This window comes from Oncorhynchus kisutch, linkage group LG4, assembly GCF_002021735.2.
Source record: "Oncorhynchus kisutch isolate 150728-3 linkage group LG4, Okis_V2, whole genome shotgun sequence".
NCBI lineage: Eukaryota > Metazoa > Chordata > Actinopteri > Salmoniformes > Salmonidae > Oncorhynchus > Oncorhynchus kisutch.
The window spans coordinates 45,909,093-45,924,397 of NC_034177.2; the positions used below are offsets into that span (position 1 = coordinate 45,909,093).

The 15,305-nt window shown below is 45.9% G+C and overlaps 1 protein-coding gene across 9 annotated transcripts in view; it reads left to right on the forward strand.

Annotated features, from left to right (window-relative positions):
• LOC109889595 (neuron navigator 2) overlaps window positions 1-15,305 on the forward strand; it is a 140,711-nt gene that overhangs the window by 38,885 nt on the left and 86,521 nt on the right. For 7 of the 9 annotated variants that reach the window (XM_031823102.1, XM_031823094.1, XM_031823095.1 and 4 more), the window contains exons 2-9: window positions 412-529; window positions 1,538-1,590; window positions 3,214-3,286; window positions 3,427-3,655; window positions 4,059-4,130; window positions 4,625-4,755; window positions 9,193-10,219; window positions 10,717-10,835. In XM_031823102.1, coding sequence (XP_031678962.1) covers window positions 412-529; window positions 1,538-1,590; window positions 3,214-3,286; window positions 3,427-3,655; window positions 4,059-4,130; window positions 4,625-4,755; window positions 9,193-10,219; window positions 10,717-10,835 — 1,822 coding nt within the window. The other 2 variants (XM_031823103.1, XM_031823097.1) reach the window with 2 other exon arrangements.

Below are 15,305 nucleotides of genomic sequence, written 5' to 3' on the forward strand. Positions count from 1 at the left end.
CTTAAAAAATGACTGAGATGTTAAAATGACTGAGATGTTAAAATGACTGAGATGTTAAAATGACTGAGATGTTTAAATGCAGCAGCAGTAATCATCCAATTATGAGCAAAGCTCCTCAGATTACAGACACCACACACCGGTGCTCTCAGCCAGTGAGTTTCTGTCTTAATACGTGACGTCATACTTCCTACTCTTTGAAAGACATGATTCCTCACTCTCAGAGCAGAACATACGTTGTGCTCGGTGGCCTGATTTCTGGAGGAATGTGAGTGTCACGCCTTGAAAAGCGAGTGTGTTCTGAAAGGGGTTATCTACAGGCTATTGCTTTGCCTGCATTAACTGGTAATGGTCTGGTATTAAGTGAATTGCTTGTATGTCAATTGTATTCCTATGTGTTTTGTTGTTGGGCAGATTTACACGGACTGGGCCAACCATTACCTGGTGAAGTCGGGCCGTCAGCGACTGATCAAGGACTTGCAGCAGGATGTTACAGATGGAGTGCTATTGGCTGAGATCATACAGGTTGTCGGTAAGGACTTGCAGCAGGATGTTACAGATGGAGTGCTATTGGCTGAGATCATACAGGTTGTCGGTAAGGACTTGCAGCAGGATGTTACAGATGGAGTGCTATTGGCTGAGATCATACAGGTTGTCGGTAAGGACTTGCAGCAGGATGTTACAGATGGAGTGCTATTGGCTGAGATCATACAGGTTGTCGGTAAGGACTTGCAGCAGGATGTTACAGATGGAGTGCTATTGGCTGAGATCATACAGGTTGTCGGTAAGGACTTGCAGCAGGATGTTACAGATGGAGTGCTATTGGCTGAGATCATACAGGTTGTCGGTAAGGACTTGCCTGGCATTCTATTGGTACCTTTTTTACATTTTAATCAGCAGATCAATTGGAATGCTTCCATGTAACCATTATGCGTTTCCTATTGGCTTTCCATTGCAATGCAATGACAAGAACAAACTTTTTGCATGCTTATCATATTATATAGTCGAATATTAGTGTGCTATGATGAGTATGATATGTCACAGTGCTTCTCTCTTCTCCGGCCTCCAACTCAGTGGCCTCTACGGGTCTTTACTGTGGAGAGGTTAGGAGGGATCTTTAGGACAGGAGGGTCTTTAAAATCAAGTCTTTCCTGCTCGGAAATTCAGCAATTTGAGATTCCAGCTCTGCTTTTAGCCTCCCAGGGTGGATGAGAGGTGGAGCAGCCAAGCCTGTCATTATTTCCTGTGTGTCTGCACTGTACATTATATTTAAGTGGGGTGAATAGAGGCAGCGTGGTTAGCGGAGTCTAAATGAGGATCATAGCGGTGGTATTTGACTGAGATGGCATCAGGTGCAAAAACCCGGCTGCTTCCCGCGGTTAGCGTAAGTTATTACTGCTTTAGGTTAGACACTGTACGGGCGTCTTCAATGTGACTCGTCGTAGTGCAGGGGAAGTCCCAAGGAGGATGTGTTATGTCATCGTTAAATGTCCTCTTTCTTTTCTTGACCTCTCGCTCTCTTTTCATCATTCTTTTCTAGCGAATGAGAAGATAGAAGACATCAATGGCTACCCAAAGAGCCAGACTCAGATGGTGAGTGTTGTGTTTATTCTGTAACATAAGGGAACCAGCCCTCCAACCCCTAAAACAGTGATAACAGGGAGGCATGAGCCTAGCAGTACTTCATAGTACGGATAATGAGTTATCGCATGTGTGGTAATTGTGCGAACACAACTGGATGATCCGTCCCAAATCTGAAATCCTGACACTGAGTGAGGACCCTTGGTGGCATGTGCTTCTTTCCTCACTGTTTCCTGCGAGAGAGAACGGCCTTTCTAGTGATGCCCTACTAGCACGGTAGGGAGGCTGTGGGGTGGCATTAAATAGACCGGTGTCCCGCTGACACCCAAACAACCTCCCTTGCCTATCATACTTCTCCATGGATCCATGGGTTAAACATCCGTTCACTTCGTTATTGTTGTGATCGCGCTCGACATACTCTAGAAGCCTCTATTTTGGTTGTATGATAAGCCAAGATCATTAGTTTAAAGGCCCAGCGCAGTCAAAAACCTGATATTCATGTGTTTTATATATATTAAAATAATACTGTGAAATTGTGAACGTTTTGACAATGCCCTTTCAGTGTAAGAGTTGTTTGAAAAGACAACCTGAAATTTTCGCCTGTTTCGGTGGGACGGAGTTTTAGCCTGCCCGGGAGGCATCATAAGGCGGTAAATTAGTTAGTAGACCATTAAGAAAGAGACCAAACATCTCTTCCAATAAAAGCTCGTTTTCAGTTTTCCCGCCCTTACTCAGACCAGGCAGTCCTAGCAAAATCTTGCTTGAGTAATTGCTCTTTGCTTATTAAAAGCTACTTTTGTTGACGTTTTGACCCTTTGAATTAAAAACGATGATTATAAAGGTACTTAATTGTTAACCAGAAATGACTTGATGTTCAGATCAAAACTGCTGTGTTGGACCTTTAATATTATTAGATATCTCCCTTGCTTTCAATTTTGCAGCTCATTCTCTTTCTCTGACCTTATTTCACTCCTACAAGCTGTCTGTCACTTGGACCACCTCCCTCAGTCTAATATATCTCACTCTAGCTGACTCACCCTGGCTCACCCACCAGCACCAGCTCCCCTACACATTAAATGACAGATCCCATTGTTGTACAACATTTTTTCTCTTGTGGCGGGCCAGAAATTGGGCAAATATTATTAAAATAAGGAGTAGCTCTATGAATGGAAGTCTTTCAGTAATCTGCGCTCCCTCAAAGTGAACTTCCTGGAGTTTAGTGTAATGGGTGGGAACGCGTTTAGATTTCCTCAGAAACACGTTGCTTTTAGTTGTTGGGAAACTTCCCTGCTCTTACCAATGGGTGATTGTGAATTGCATGAAAAGATCTGTGGTAAGGTCTGAATTAAGAGAGTTTAGTTCTACTCCTTTACTACTATGTTTGAACTGTCTGAAGGATGATTTCTGCTTGTGGATCAGACAGAATTGTTTCACCTTGCATCACTCGTGGTTGGTTATAATCCACAGAGGACCATATGGTTCTCGATTTGACTCAGGTTTTCCTACATCGCAGACGAACATCAAGCCTAATATTACCTTGTCATTGTATTAACAAATATTTGTTAATGGATGACTCTGCTTTATCTGCACTGACAAAGAACCATGCCCTCCTCTCTCCTCTCCCCTCTCCCCCAGATTGAGAACATCAATACCTGCCTAGGATTCCTGGCAGCTAAAGGGGTGAACATCCAGGGACTCAGTGCAGAAGGTACGTCATCTACCGGACACTCTCCCTCATATCGACTTCTCATCTAACGACCTCTAACGAGTAACTCCACGTGAGAGCCGACTGTGAAGCGGAAATGATACCAAAGGTGACCAACCTCTCTGTCTCTCCTCCTATTGCAGATATCCTTCATGGGAACCTGAAGACCATCCTGGGCCTGTTCTTCAGCTTGTCCCGCTACAAGCAGCAGCAGCAGAAGGTCTTGAAGCAGCAGGCCTCTCATCACCCAGAGCACAGCAACCAGCCTGGACATACTCCCCATGGGTCACCAGCCCCCGCTCAGACCCACACCCATCATACCCACAGCTCCACCGCACCAGCACACCAAGCAGCATCAGATATGCTGTCTAGGTAACAGTACCTTGTAACAACCCAACCTCCAGCTTCCACGCATGGCAAGAGATCAATGGTTTGGAGAAGATTCAGATATAGTATGCGAGGTTATTTGTGAGTGACCCCCCCCCCCCCCCCCCAGTCATTCACCATAAAATGTGACGTTGATTCCTCATGTTTCCTCATGACACTGGTTCCTCAGGGTTGTTTATGTCATCCATTCGAATTGCGCGTGGTCTCGTCTTCTGCGGCTTCCATGCGTAGCAGGCCACCTTCATTCCACGTCTGTGAATCGCTTCGCTTTCCGTTAACTTGTCCAAATCTCTGTGATCCTCTTGGTCTCACCCGATTAGCTTTCATATCTCTGTCTACTCTTAACATTCGTTCTTACCTGTCTCTCTCTCTTTTCTCCTCCATGCAGTCTGTCATCCAAGGCTTCTTCCACTCAGAGTAAAGGGCTAAAGCTCTCTGTGGCTCAGAGAAAATCCTCTAGGTCAGCTGTCCTCTATCTCACTTCCATAGACACTGCATGCCGCAATCCACTCACACTGGAGAGGCACCACGTATTGTGTTTGAAAAGCTGCCACCATCCCCATTCTCCCACCTAACTTCAGGTTGTCTTGTAGTATGTTAGACTACTTTTGATGTATTAACACTTGCTTCCTGGTGGGTTTGCTGTGTGCATGGTTTCAGTAGACTGGAAGTGCTTTTCAACTGTGTGTGAGTGTGGGAAATGCCCAGCATGAGGTAATGCAATAGCACCACCTAGTGGAATAACTGTGCAACCACATGCGTCTTTATTGAGCTCTTGTCCATAGATCGTCTGTTAAGTACTCACGAGATGCATTCATGCACTCCTTAAAAGGGAGTTATTTAGACTGATTTGAGGAATATTATTTAATCCTCTTTAGGAGATGTTTTTATACTGTTGGATGTTTTATTGAACCTGTAACTTTTGTCCCCCCCCACCCCCCCTGTGGCCCACAGACTGCCAGCTCCCACCATGCGTGTCTCAGCTCCAGGCAGCGAGGGGAAGCCCCGCGCGGCCTCCAACGGCAACCGTCGCAGCCAGAGCTTCAACCACTACGACAAGCCCAAGCCCTCCAGCAGCGACAGAGGTGAGTTACAGTACAGGAGGATGTCGGGTCTGTGCTTTTAGAGGGAAACCACTTTCGGGGACACCCGTTTTATAAATCAATGGGTGGTCGTCCAGGGCGACAACAACAGAGAAATATCTAAACACATCTGGATTGGTAGCAATCTTGTCTATCGTACAGTCTATTAGGTGTGTGCTGTTAGCTGGTTGTAGCTAGAATCGTGCTGCGAGTTAAAGACCTCTTCCTTAGAAGAATGGTGTGGGAAACAGCCGTCTGCTGGGAGAGAACCATTTATCCACTACCGTGTGACTGAACTGTCAACAGTCGCACCATTAGAGGTACATTAACAGACTGGACCACAGGGAGGTGAGAAGGCATGGTTTCCCCAAGCCGGAACACACACACACACACACACATAAATAGCTAACCGCATAGACAGTGATCCTAAACACACACACACACACATAGATAGATGACCTATGTAAACGTGGTTTCTGCCTTTACATTTCCTCTGCTCTTAAGAGGAGCAGGTAATGATTTAACAACACGGGTGCCACTCAAGCTGACCTTGTGGCGTACATGCTCCCCTGTGGATCGTTCGAGGTAAAATGTTACACGAAATGAAAGATATGATCTATTTCGGTGTCTTTTTACATTAGGTCTTAGGTTTAGGTTTTATTTGTAATGCTTCACAGATAACCTTTAAGCCGTTGCCATTTCTGTTTGTGAAGTAAAGAGCTATTTCGGCACCTATCATTTCAGCTGACTTGCCACCTCTTATCCTCTATTTGAGTATTGCAAAGTGCTACATTTGACATAACAAATGTGTCACTTCCTCTCCTTTCTCAAGCCTATATTTACTGTATTCCTGCCTCTGTGTTGGATTATAGTGTGGTGGACGTCACATCACACCATGGCTTTACAATCGTAGTGGTGTAAATAAATCTGTATGAAAAGATGGCCTTGTTTGACGTAGAATTATACATCCCATAATGTATACTCACTGTACGACTAAGTCCTAGATTGACAGATTGAGTCCTCGGTGGTATGAAGCCAGTCAGGCGGTACTCCCCAAGTACTGTGATGTATGTTAGTGAGAGCAGAGCCGAGCAGAGCAGCGTGACAATGGGAGTTAGTGCTCTGGCTGGGGCCGGGGCCTGGATAACCCAGTCTACGGTCTACTGAAGCCAGCCTGTGGTAAGCTGCTGCTGCTGTGTTGATGAGGCATTCACTGTGCATTGATTGAGCCCTAATTAGTGTACTTGTGGTAAGGAGAGGGAGGGATAGAGGGAACGACAGAGAGGGAGGGATAGCGACAGGGAGGGTGGGATAGCGAGTGAACGAGAGATGAACAGATAGGAAAGGGTAGAGAGGGGAAAAGATAGGCGGTGAGGGAGAGAGCCTCATAGCTTGTTAAGTGTAGATCTCTGGTGGAAAGGACATAGTGAGAGTTACGGGAATCAGAAATGGGTAGTGTTCACTTCTTGGGAGAGGATAGAAGCATGATTGGAACTATACAATGACCACTGTCATTCCTGACCTGTCAATCAAGGATCATCTGAGAGGGTGAGTGGGGGGGGGGGGGGTAAATTGATTTGTTTTTGTTGCCAAATTTAGACTGGGGGGGGGGGGGTATAGGATTATGCTAATGAAAACAGTAGACGCTAGAGCTTGGCTGTAGATTGTTTATGTGTCTGTCTGTCCTTATGCTTGACAAAGTGTTTATTGTAGTGGAGTCAATAGGAGATTTGATGAAGTAAAGTCACTGTCGTTCCTCTCTGCTAGAACAGGATGATTATCCCAGATGGTGTTCATTCATGTGAAGGAACGTTCACTGTCTACGTCATTTAGCAGACGCTCTTGCACAGAGCGACTTACAGGGGTGAGTGCCAACATTTTCATACAAGTGCCTCATGGGAACCGAACCCACAACCCTGGCGTTGCAAGCGCCATGTTCTGCCAACTGAGCTACTAGTCTCTATAAAGAACCAGAGCATATTGTCGAACTCACTTAAACATGCGCAACGTAGATGCATTTCTTTAGGCGGTGAATGGGAGACATGACGACTACAATGAATTCGCCACATTCACAAAAAAAAATCTTCTTCACCTCAATTCGAGTCCTACTATATGATGTGAAAGGTCCAGTTGTGTTTCTAGTTACACCAGGTGGAACACAACACTTGTATGTACCCGCGAGTGACTGAGGTGAAAGGAAGTACTCATGATCGTTAAAGGGTGCCCACACAAACAGAATTACTAAAACAGTTTCCCGCTTGACCGTTAGACCCTGGAGCAGCTGCCGGGCTGAGAATGCACGGGGGACACAGGGAAGTATACCTTCAGTAGTCTGAAGCTACTGAGTATATCGTGTAACTAACGGGGAGTTGGGTGCTTTTGGCCAAGTGTCTCTGGTGATTTGACCTGTAAACCAGAGCACTAGTGGTGGACACATAGAGGCCAGGACACCTGCTGGCTATCCATTTGTTGGGGAAGAATTGGGGTGTTGAGTTGTACGTTTTGTTGGAGACTGGTGCGCAACACTGCTGATAAATGTTGCACTTGAAACACGCTACTTCCTAGCCAGGGTTATGAGCTTAACAAGTGAGCCTGATAACAAATCAAGTCGTTGAAGCCTAAAAACAACATACGCCGAGACTAAAAAAAACATTAAGAACACCTTCCTACTATTGAGTTGCATTCCTCTTTTTGTCCTCATTAACAGACTCAATTTGGTCGGGGCATGGACTCTACAAGGTGTCGCGAGCGTTCCACAGGGTTGCTGGCCCATGTTGACTCCAATGCTTCCCACAGTTGTCAGCTACTGTCATACCCCTTTCAAAGGCACTTAAATCTTTTGTCATTCACCCTCTAAGTGGCACACATGCACAATCCATGTCTCAATTGTCTCAAGACTTAAAAATCCTTCTTTATCCTGTCTCCTCCTTTTCATCTACACGGATTGAAGTTGATTTAACATCAATAAGGGACAATCATAAGGGATCACCATTTTCACCTGGATTCACCTGGTCAGTCTATGTCATGGAAAGAGCAGCTGTTCTTAATGTTTTGTACACTCAGTGTATAAGCTAAGTGAGTTATGCATGTGTGCGATTTACTGCATGTATGTGTTACAAAGCTCAACATTGTTAGAGCGTTATTTGTGAGGTGTGTGTGTGTGTGTGTGTGTGTGTGTGTGTGTGTGTGTGTCAGTTGTATATGGTCACTGGTGTTCAGTGTTGAGTTGGCAAGAACAGACAGGCTTTCATGATTGACTCTCTCTCCCAGGTATTCTGCATAGCTTTGCACTCTAAACTGTACACAACCCTCCGCTGATGTTTTGGTTTGAAATGTAAACGTCTGCTAGCTGGGGCAGTACATTTTTGTTTACCTCCCCTCAGGCATGGTAAAAGACAGGTATGTGGCTGGGTTTACTCTGAAGGTGTGCTTACTGAGAGTGGATTAACGTCTGAAGCGAGTTTCCCTGCTTGTTGTAGACTACTGGACTTAGAGGTAGGTCAGATATGCTTAAAGCATGTTAATAACAATATATTTCCCAGCTAATTGATCATTAAATATCTGCATGTTAAAGATTGCTGGGGTACTCTAAATCATACTGAGGAATATGTCTTTTTTTCATCAGAACTGTTTGCAATTCATATTTCGAATTTTGGAGTGTATTTCATGACTCTTATACCAAATTGTAGATAAGAGTATGTGTTTACTCAGCATGTAATTCACAGAGTAATAATTTTGTATTGCATTAGATAAGTATTGTGTGAAGCCCAGTGTAGCCACGGAGACCAGTGTGAGTGAGTGAGTGAGTGAGTGAGTGAGTGAGTGAGTGAGTGAGTGAGTGAGTGAGTGAGTGACAGACAGACTGACAGACATCCCAGGGGAGAACGACTGCCGCCTCTCATTGAAGTCACAGAGGTTCAAGGCCAACCTTGGTACTGCAGGCAGGCAGAAAACAGGATCCCCCATTATAGTGAATGTAAAAATTACAATCTTCGTGGTCAATGTTTAGAAGACAATCATGGTACCAAATAATTGCTTCTAATACATCAGATCTATGTCCTTGAACCATATATTTTTTTATTGCACACAGAAGAAGATAATTGTTGTTTCTAATGACAGGTTGCAGTACTCCAGTCAGCCTTCAACTGGAGTTACTCAATGAGAGGGGGCAGCGCTGAGCTAGCCTGCAATGTCACTTCCTGGAGAAGCTCAAACAGCGCATGTTATTTCTCCATGAGATGCCATCTTAACCGACTTCATTTGGCTTCAATGTGCTACTGAGTCTTCACATTGGAATGAATGGTGTCACGTGATCGATGGCTTTGCCAGGGATGGTTCATCCCTTATCCCAACTATAACTATTTAATGAGAGATCTCGATCTACAGCAGGCACTCTGTCCTCCCTCATCTCTCCCTGCCTCTGTTTGTGTATCTCCACAGAGAGAAGCTCCATGGCCTCCCCCATCATGACTGAGCATGGTCTGTCTCCAGGGCCCATCAATGGTTGCTCTTCTTCCTCCATCCCCCAGCCCGATGCAGGCAACAGCAGCAAGCCCTGGAGGAGTAAGTCCCTGAACGTCAAGCACAGCGCCACCTCCTCCATGCTGTCCGTCAAGCAGGACCCTCCCACCAGGCAGCCCGTGGCCCCACCCCTAGAGGTCCCCCCTAAAGTCATTGCCCAGAAGTCCATGCTGGAGAAACTCAAGCTTTTCAACACCAAAGGAACCTCCAAGGCAGCTGGAGTCCTGACTGACAGTCCGACGGGGAAGGAGACGGAAGCGATGGAGGTGCGCCCCACCGGCGTGGATCCCCTGGAAGAGGCGAATGGGAACTCCCGGCCCCCCAGCTCCATGGCGACCAGCCCCAAACTGGCCCTGAAGGGCATTGCCCAGCGCACTTTCAGCCGGGCCCTCACCCCCAGGAAGAGCTCTCTGAAGACTGGGGAGGAGAAAGACAAGGCCAGGCTCAAGGAGAGAGACAAGGCCCAGGAGGAAGGCTCCAAGTTGGGGTCGGTCACAGAGCAGGAGGTACGCAGGGACAACAACAGGCAGGAGGTAGAAGGTTCAGACGCAGCGGAGCCCAAGAGGAATGCCAAGATCACTAGCTTCATCCCAAAAGGAGGCAAGGCTGGCAGTGGCACAAAGGAGAGCTCAGCCTCAGCAGCACACAGTGGAATACCAAAGCCAGGTTCCAAGGCAGGGAAGACCTCTTCTGGTCGAGATGGAGAGAGGCCTCGCACTTTGAGGGCCGGTGGGGGTGGTGGTCTCTCGGTGCACAAGGGCCAGCTGGACAGCAGAAGCTCCTGCTCCAGCCTGGCTGCCTCTGAAGGGAGGTCTCACTATCACCACACCAACGGAGTGCCCCCAGTCGCTACCACAGCCAGCAACACCATCAGTGTTCAGCTACCTCATCCTCAGCAGCAATACAACCACCCCAACACTGCTACTGTTGCACCATTCATGTACAGGTACTACGCCCGCTTTGATGTACAGAATATGAGCTTTCATAGTTTGATAGTAGGAATATACCACAATGTCAAACATTTTATACATACCACATATCAAACCTTTTTACCTATTGTCGAGGATCTGTATAAGCTTAAAGATTATATTAAATGACTAATTGGACTGAACTACTTTTTATTTTATTTTTTATTTAACTAGGCAAGTCAGTTAAGAACAAATTCTTATTTTCAATGACGGCCTAGGAACAGTGGGTTAACTGCCTTGTTCAGGGGCAGAACGACAGATTTGTACCTTGTCAGCTCGGGGGTTTGAACTTGCAACCTTCCGGTTACTAGTCCAACGCTCTAACCACTAGGCTACCCTGCCACCCTACATATACTCACTGGCAACTGTTTACTTCTGATGGAGTGCAGAGGTAGAGAGAGGCACAGAGAGGTAGACTGAGAGAGGGCTCTGTGACATCTCTCGCTGTCTTTGTTGTTGCTGTCATGTCCTATAGGTCTCAGCCAGATGTGACCGTAGCAGACACGATGATGGAGGCAGCAGGGTCACTGGAGTGTCACAGGGAGACTGCAGCCTACAGCAAATCAGCACACAACTCCCTGTCGGACCTCACAGGTAAGACTGGCTCGTTACGATGTATGAGTACATGTGTCGCTGTACATCACAATGTCCGTTCACTGGTGAAATCTCACAGCTTTCCGAGCATACTAGACATCATTTGTGTTTGCTGAGTAGTTATTCAAGAGATTCTCCCCACACTGCACATGCAGATTGAAACAGGGCATTTACATACTGTTCTTCGTGGCTTTAATTTCCGTATCGGTTTTTCTTTGGTCTTTTTTTCACTGTTCTGGTAAAAGACTGTAGTTAAGAAGATGAGAGTATTGTGAACGGCAAAAATCGAAATTCAAATCAAAATTTTAATTTGATGCGCTGAATACGACTGTGAAATGCTTACTTTACGAGCCCTTAAACCTCTTAAGGATTCGCCCCTTTTTTCAATTTTCGCCTAAAATGACATACCCAAATCGAACTGCCTGTATGCATATTCTTGGTACCATTTGAAAGGAAACATTTTGAAGTTTGTGGAAATGTGAAAGGAATGTAGGATAACAACACACAATAGATCTGGTAAAAAATAATACAAAGAAAAAAACAACTGTTCTTTTGTATTTTTTTGTACCATCATCTTTGAAATGCAAGAGAAAGGCCGTAATGTATTATTCCAGCCCAGCTGCAATTTAGATTTTGGCCACTAGATGGCAGCAGTGTATGTGCAAAGTTTTAGACTGAAAATGTTGTACCAAGAATGCCCATATGTGCCTAATTTGTTTATTAATAACTTTTTATGTTCAAAACTGAACTCTCCTCAAACAATAGCATGGTATTAATCAAATCAAATCAAATCAAATTTATTTATATAGCCCTTCGTACATCAGCTGATATCTCAAAGTGCTGTACAGAAACCCAGCCTAAAACCCCAAACAGCAAGCAATGCAGGTGTAGAAGCACGGTGGCTAGGAAAAACTCCCTAGAAAGGCCAATACCTAGGAAGAAACCTAGAGAGGAACCAGGCTATGTGGGGTGGCCAGTCCTCTTCTGGCTGTGCCGGGTGGAGATTATAACAGAACATGGCCAAGATGTTCAAATGTTCATAAATGACCAGCATGGTCGAATAATAATAAGGCAGAACAGTTGAAACTGGAGCAGCAGCACAGTCAGGTGGAAGTTGAAACTGGAGCAGCAGCATGGCCAGGTGGACTGGGGACAGCAAGGAGTCATCATGTCAGGTAGTCCTGGGGCATGGTCCTAGGGCTCAGGTCAGTTGAAACTGGAACAGCAGCATGGCCAGGTGGACTGGGGACAGCAAGGAGTCATCATGTCAGGTAGTCCTGGGGCATGGTCCTAGGGCTCAGGTCAGTTGAAACTGGAACAGCAGCATGGCCAGGTGGACTGGGGACAGCAAGGAGTCATCATGTCAGGTAGTCCTGGGGCATGGTCCTAGGGCTCAGGTCCTCCGAGAGAGAGAAAGAAAGAGAGAAGGAGAGAATTAGAGAACGCACACTTAGATTCACACAGGACACCGAATAGGACAGGAGAAGTACTCCAGATATAACAAACTGACCCCAGCCCCCCGACACAAACTACTTTATTTCACTGTTTCACCCTATGTCCTGTGGAATGTTCTTGTTACTTACAACCTCATGCTTAATCGCATTAGCCTACGTTAGCTCAACCGTCCCTTGGAAGAGACACAGATCCCGAAGAAGTTTTTAACCAACCATGCAATTTTAAGAAAATAAAAAAAGTAACAATAAAATAACAATAACGAGGCTATGTTGCATACAAGGGGTACCAGTTCCGAGTCAATGTGCGGGGGTACAGGGGGGGCCCTGGATGGCAGGAACCTTGGCCCCAGTGATAAACTGAGCCGTTCGCACTACCCTCTGTAGTGCCTTACGGTCGGAGGTTGAGCAGTTGCCATACCAGGCGGTGATGCAACCAGTCATGCTCTCGATGGTGCAGCTGTAGAACTTTTTGAGTATCTGGGAAACCATGCCAAATCTTTTCAGTCTCCTGAAAGGGAATAGGCAGTGTCGGGACATTTTCGCAACTGTCTTGGTGTGTTTGGACCATTATAGTTTGTTGGTGATGTGGACACCAATGAACTTGAAACTCTCGATCTGCTCCACTACAGCACCGTCGATGAGAATGGGTGCGTATTCAGCCCTTCTTTTCCTGTAGTCCACGATCAGCTCCTTTGTCTTGATCACGTTGAGGGAGAGGTTGTTATCCTGGCACCACATGGCCAGGTCTCTGACCTCCTCCCTATAGGCTGTCTCGTTGTTGTCGGTGATCAGGCCTACCACTGTTGCGTCATCGGCAAACTTAATGATGGTGTTGGAGTCGTGCTTGGCCACGCAGTCATGGGTTAACAAGGAATACAGGAGGGGACTAAGCGCGGACCTCTGAGGGGCCCTCGTGTTGCGGATCAGCGTGGCAGATGTGTTGTTACCTACCCTTACCACCTGGGAGCGGCCCGTCAGGAAGTCCAGGATCTAGTTGCAGAGGGAGAAGTTTAGTCCCAGGGTCCTTAGCTTAGTGATGAGCTTTGAGGGCACTATGGTGTTGAACGCTGAGCTGTAGTCAATGAATAGCATTCTCACATAAGTGTTCCTTTTGTCCAGGTGGGAAAGGGCAGTGTGGAGGGCAATTGTGATTGCATCATCCGTGAATCTTTTGGAGCGGTATGCGTATTGTTGTGGGTCTAGGGTTTCCGAGATGATGGTGTTGATGTGAGCCATGACCAGCTTTTCAAAGCACTTCATGGCTAAAGACATAGTAGTAGTCATTTAGGCAGGTTACCTTCGCTTCCTTGGGCACAGGGACTATGGTGGTCTGCTTGAACCATGTAGGTATTACAGACTCGGTCAGGTAGAGGTTGAAAATGTCAGTGAAGACCAGTGGCAGTCAGTGCCGTTTAAGATGAGGGAGGACCATTTTTTTTCATGAGCATGGCCTTGTTTCTATTACAGCATGTTGGATATCTGTCATTCATATTCCATTCACCCAGCTCAATGTAGCATAGATAGGTTTAGGCTACTACATGATACTTGCATTTTCCTTATACCCATCATGCTACAACCTAGCCTGTGAATGAAAGTTTACAACGTAGGTGCACACAGGTCGAGAGAAAATGTTGAGATGACAAACAGTGACACATGGACAGACAGTGACACATTAAATCTGCCTTGCACACTCTTGCCTGCATCTAGCTTATCTAGGGTGTAATCATTAGTCCAGCAGTTACAAACGAGAGTTTCTATTGGACAAATTCAGGTATTTTTATCCCCGTTTCATTTGTTTCCGTTTAAGAAACGTTTTTCAACAGGATCGGCGGAATGAATTCACCCTTGATCATGCATAAACACAGTTCACTTTCATAGCAGCCACATTGTATTCCTTCTCGCCTCTATGCACTCTCCTCCTTTCACCTTTTCCCTTCATTTGTGGACTTCAATGAACAACACATCAGCTGTATGTGACCAGGCGAAAAAACCTTTCCAAGCCAAACCATGTCTTAACCGCTACACACAGACCACATCGTTGTTCCCATATTAGCTAAAGTAACATAGCTAATAGAACAAATGCGTTAGTAAACCCGCTACAATCATTCAGTAACATTACAGTGTACAGTCAGTAAGCAGTTACACCGGTGGGCCCTGGTGGCAATAAAAAAGCCAAAAGATTACCTTGACTTGGAAGAGTTCTAATGTTGTGTTGGATAGTCATAGCCAACTAGCTAACATTGCATCCCTTTGTTTGAGCCGGGTGTAACTAAACTAGCCAGCTGCATTTGTTGTCATAATTAATGTGGGGGTCCATGAAAGGGGGTGAGAACCAAGAGCAACCTAGGTTTTGTATTGAAGTCAATGTACCAAGAGGAGGATGTAAGCTAGCCTCAACAGAGTGCTGCTGAGGCTACTGTAGTAGCCTCAACAGCACTCTGTTGCAAAACAGTGTGTTTTAATTAGTTATTTGGTGACATGTGAATATATTTAGTATAGTATATCTAGAAAGGATAACTTTTCAATGTTTTACCATTTTTATGAAATTCACTGATGAGGATGGTCCTCCCCTTCCTCTTCTGGGGAGCCTCCACTGGTGAAGACACTTTTTACTTGGTCCAAGCATGCTCTGAGTACACATCCTGGTAATCCATCTCGCTCTGCATCCTTGTGAGTGTTGACCTGTTTAAAGATCATACTCACATCAGCTACGGAGAGCGTGATCACACAGTTGTCCGGAACAGCTGATGCTCTCATGCATCCTTCAGTGTTGCTTGCCGAGCATAAAAGGCATTTAGCCTGTCTGGTAGGCTCACGTCACTGGGCAGCTCGCGGCTGAGTTTCCCTTTGTAGTCCGTAATATTTTTCAAGCCCTGCCACATCCAACAAGCGTCAGAGCCGGTGTAGTAGGATTCAATCCTAGTCCTGTATTGATGCTTTGCCTGTTTGATGGTTTGTCTGAGGGCATAGCAGGATTTCTTATAAGAGTCCGGATTAGTGTCCCGCTCCTTGAAAG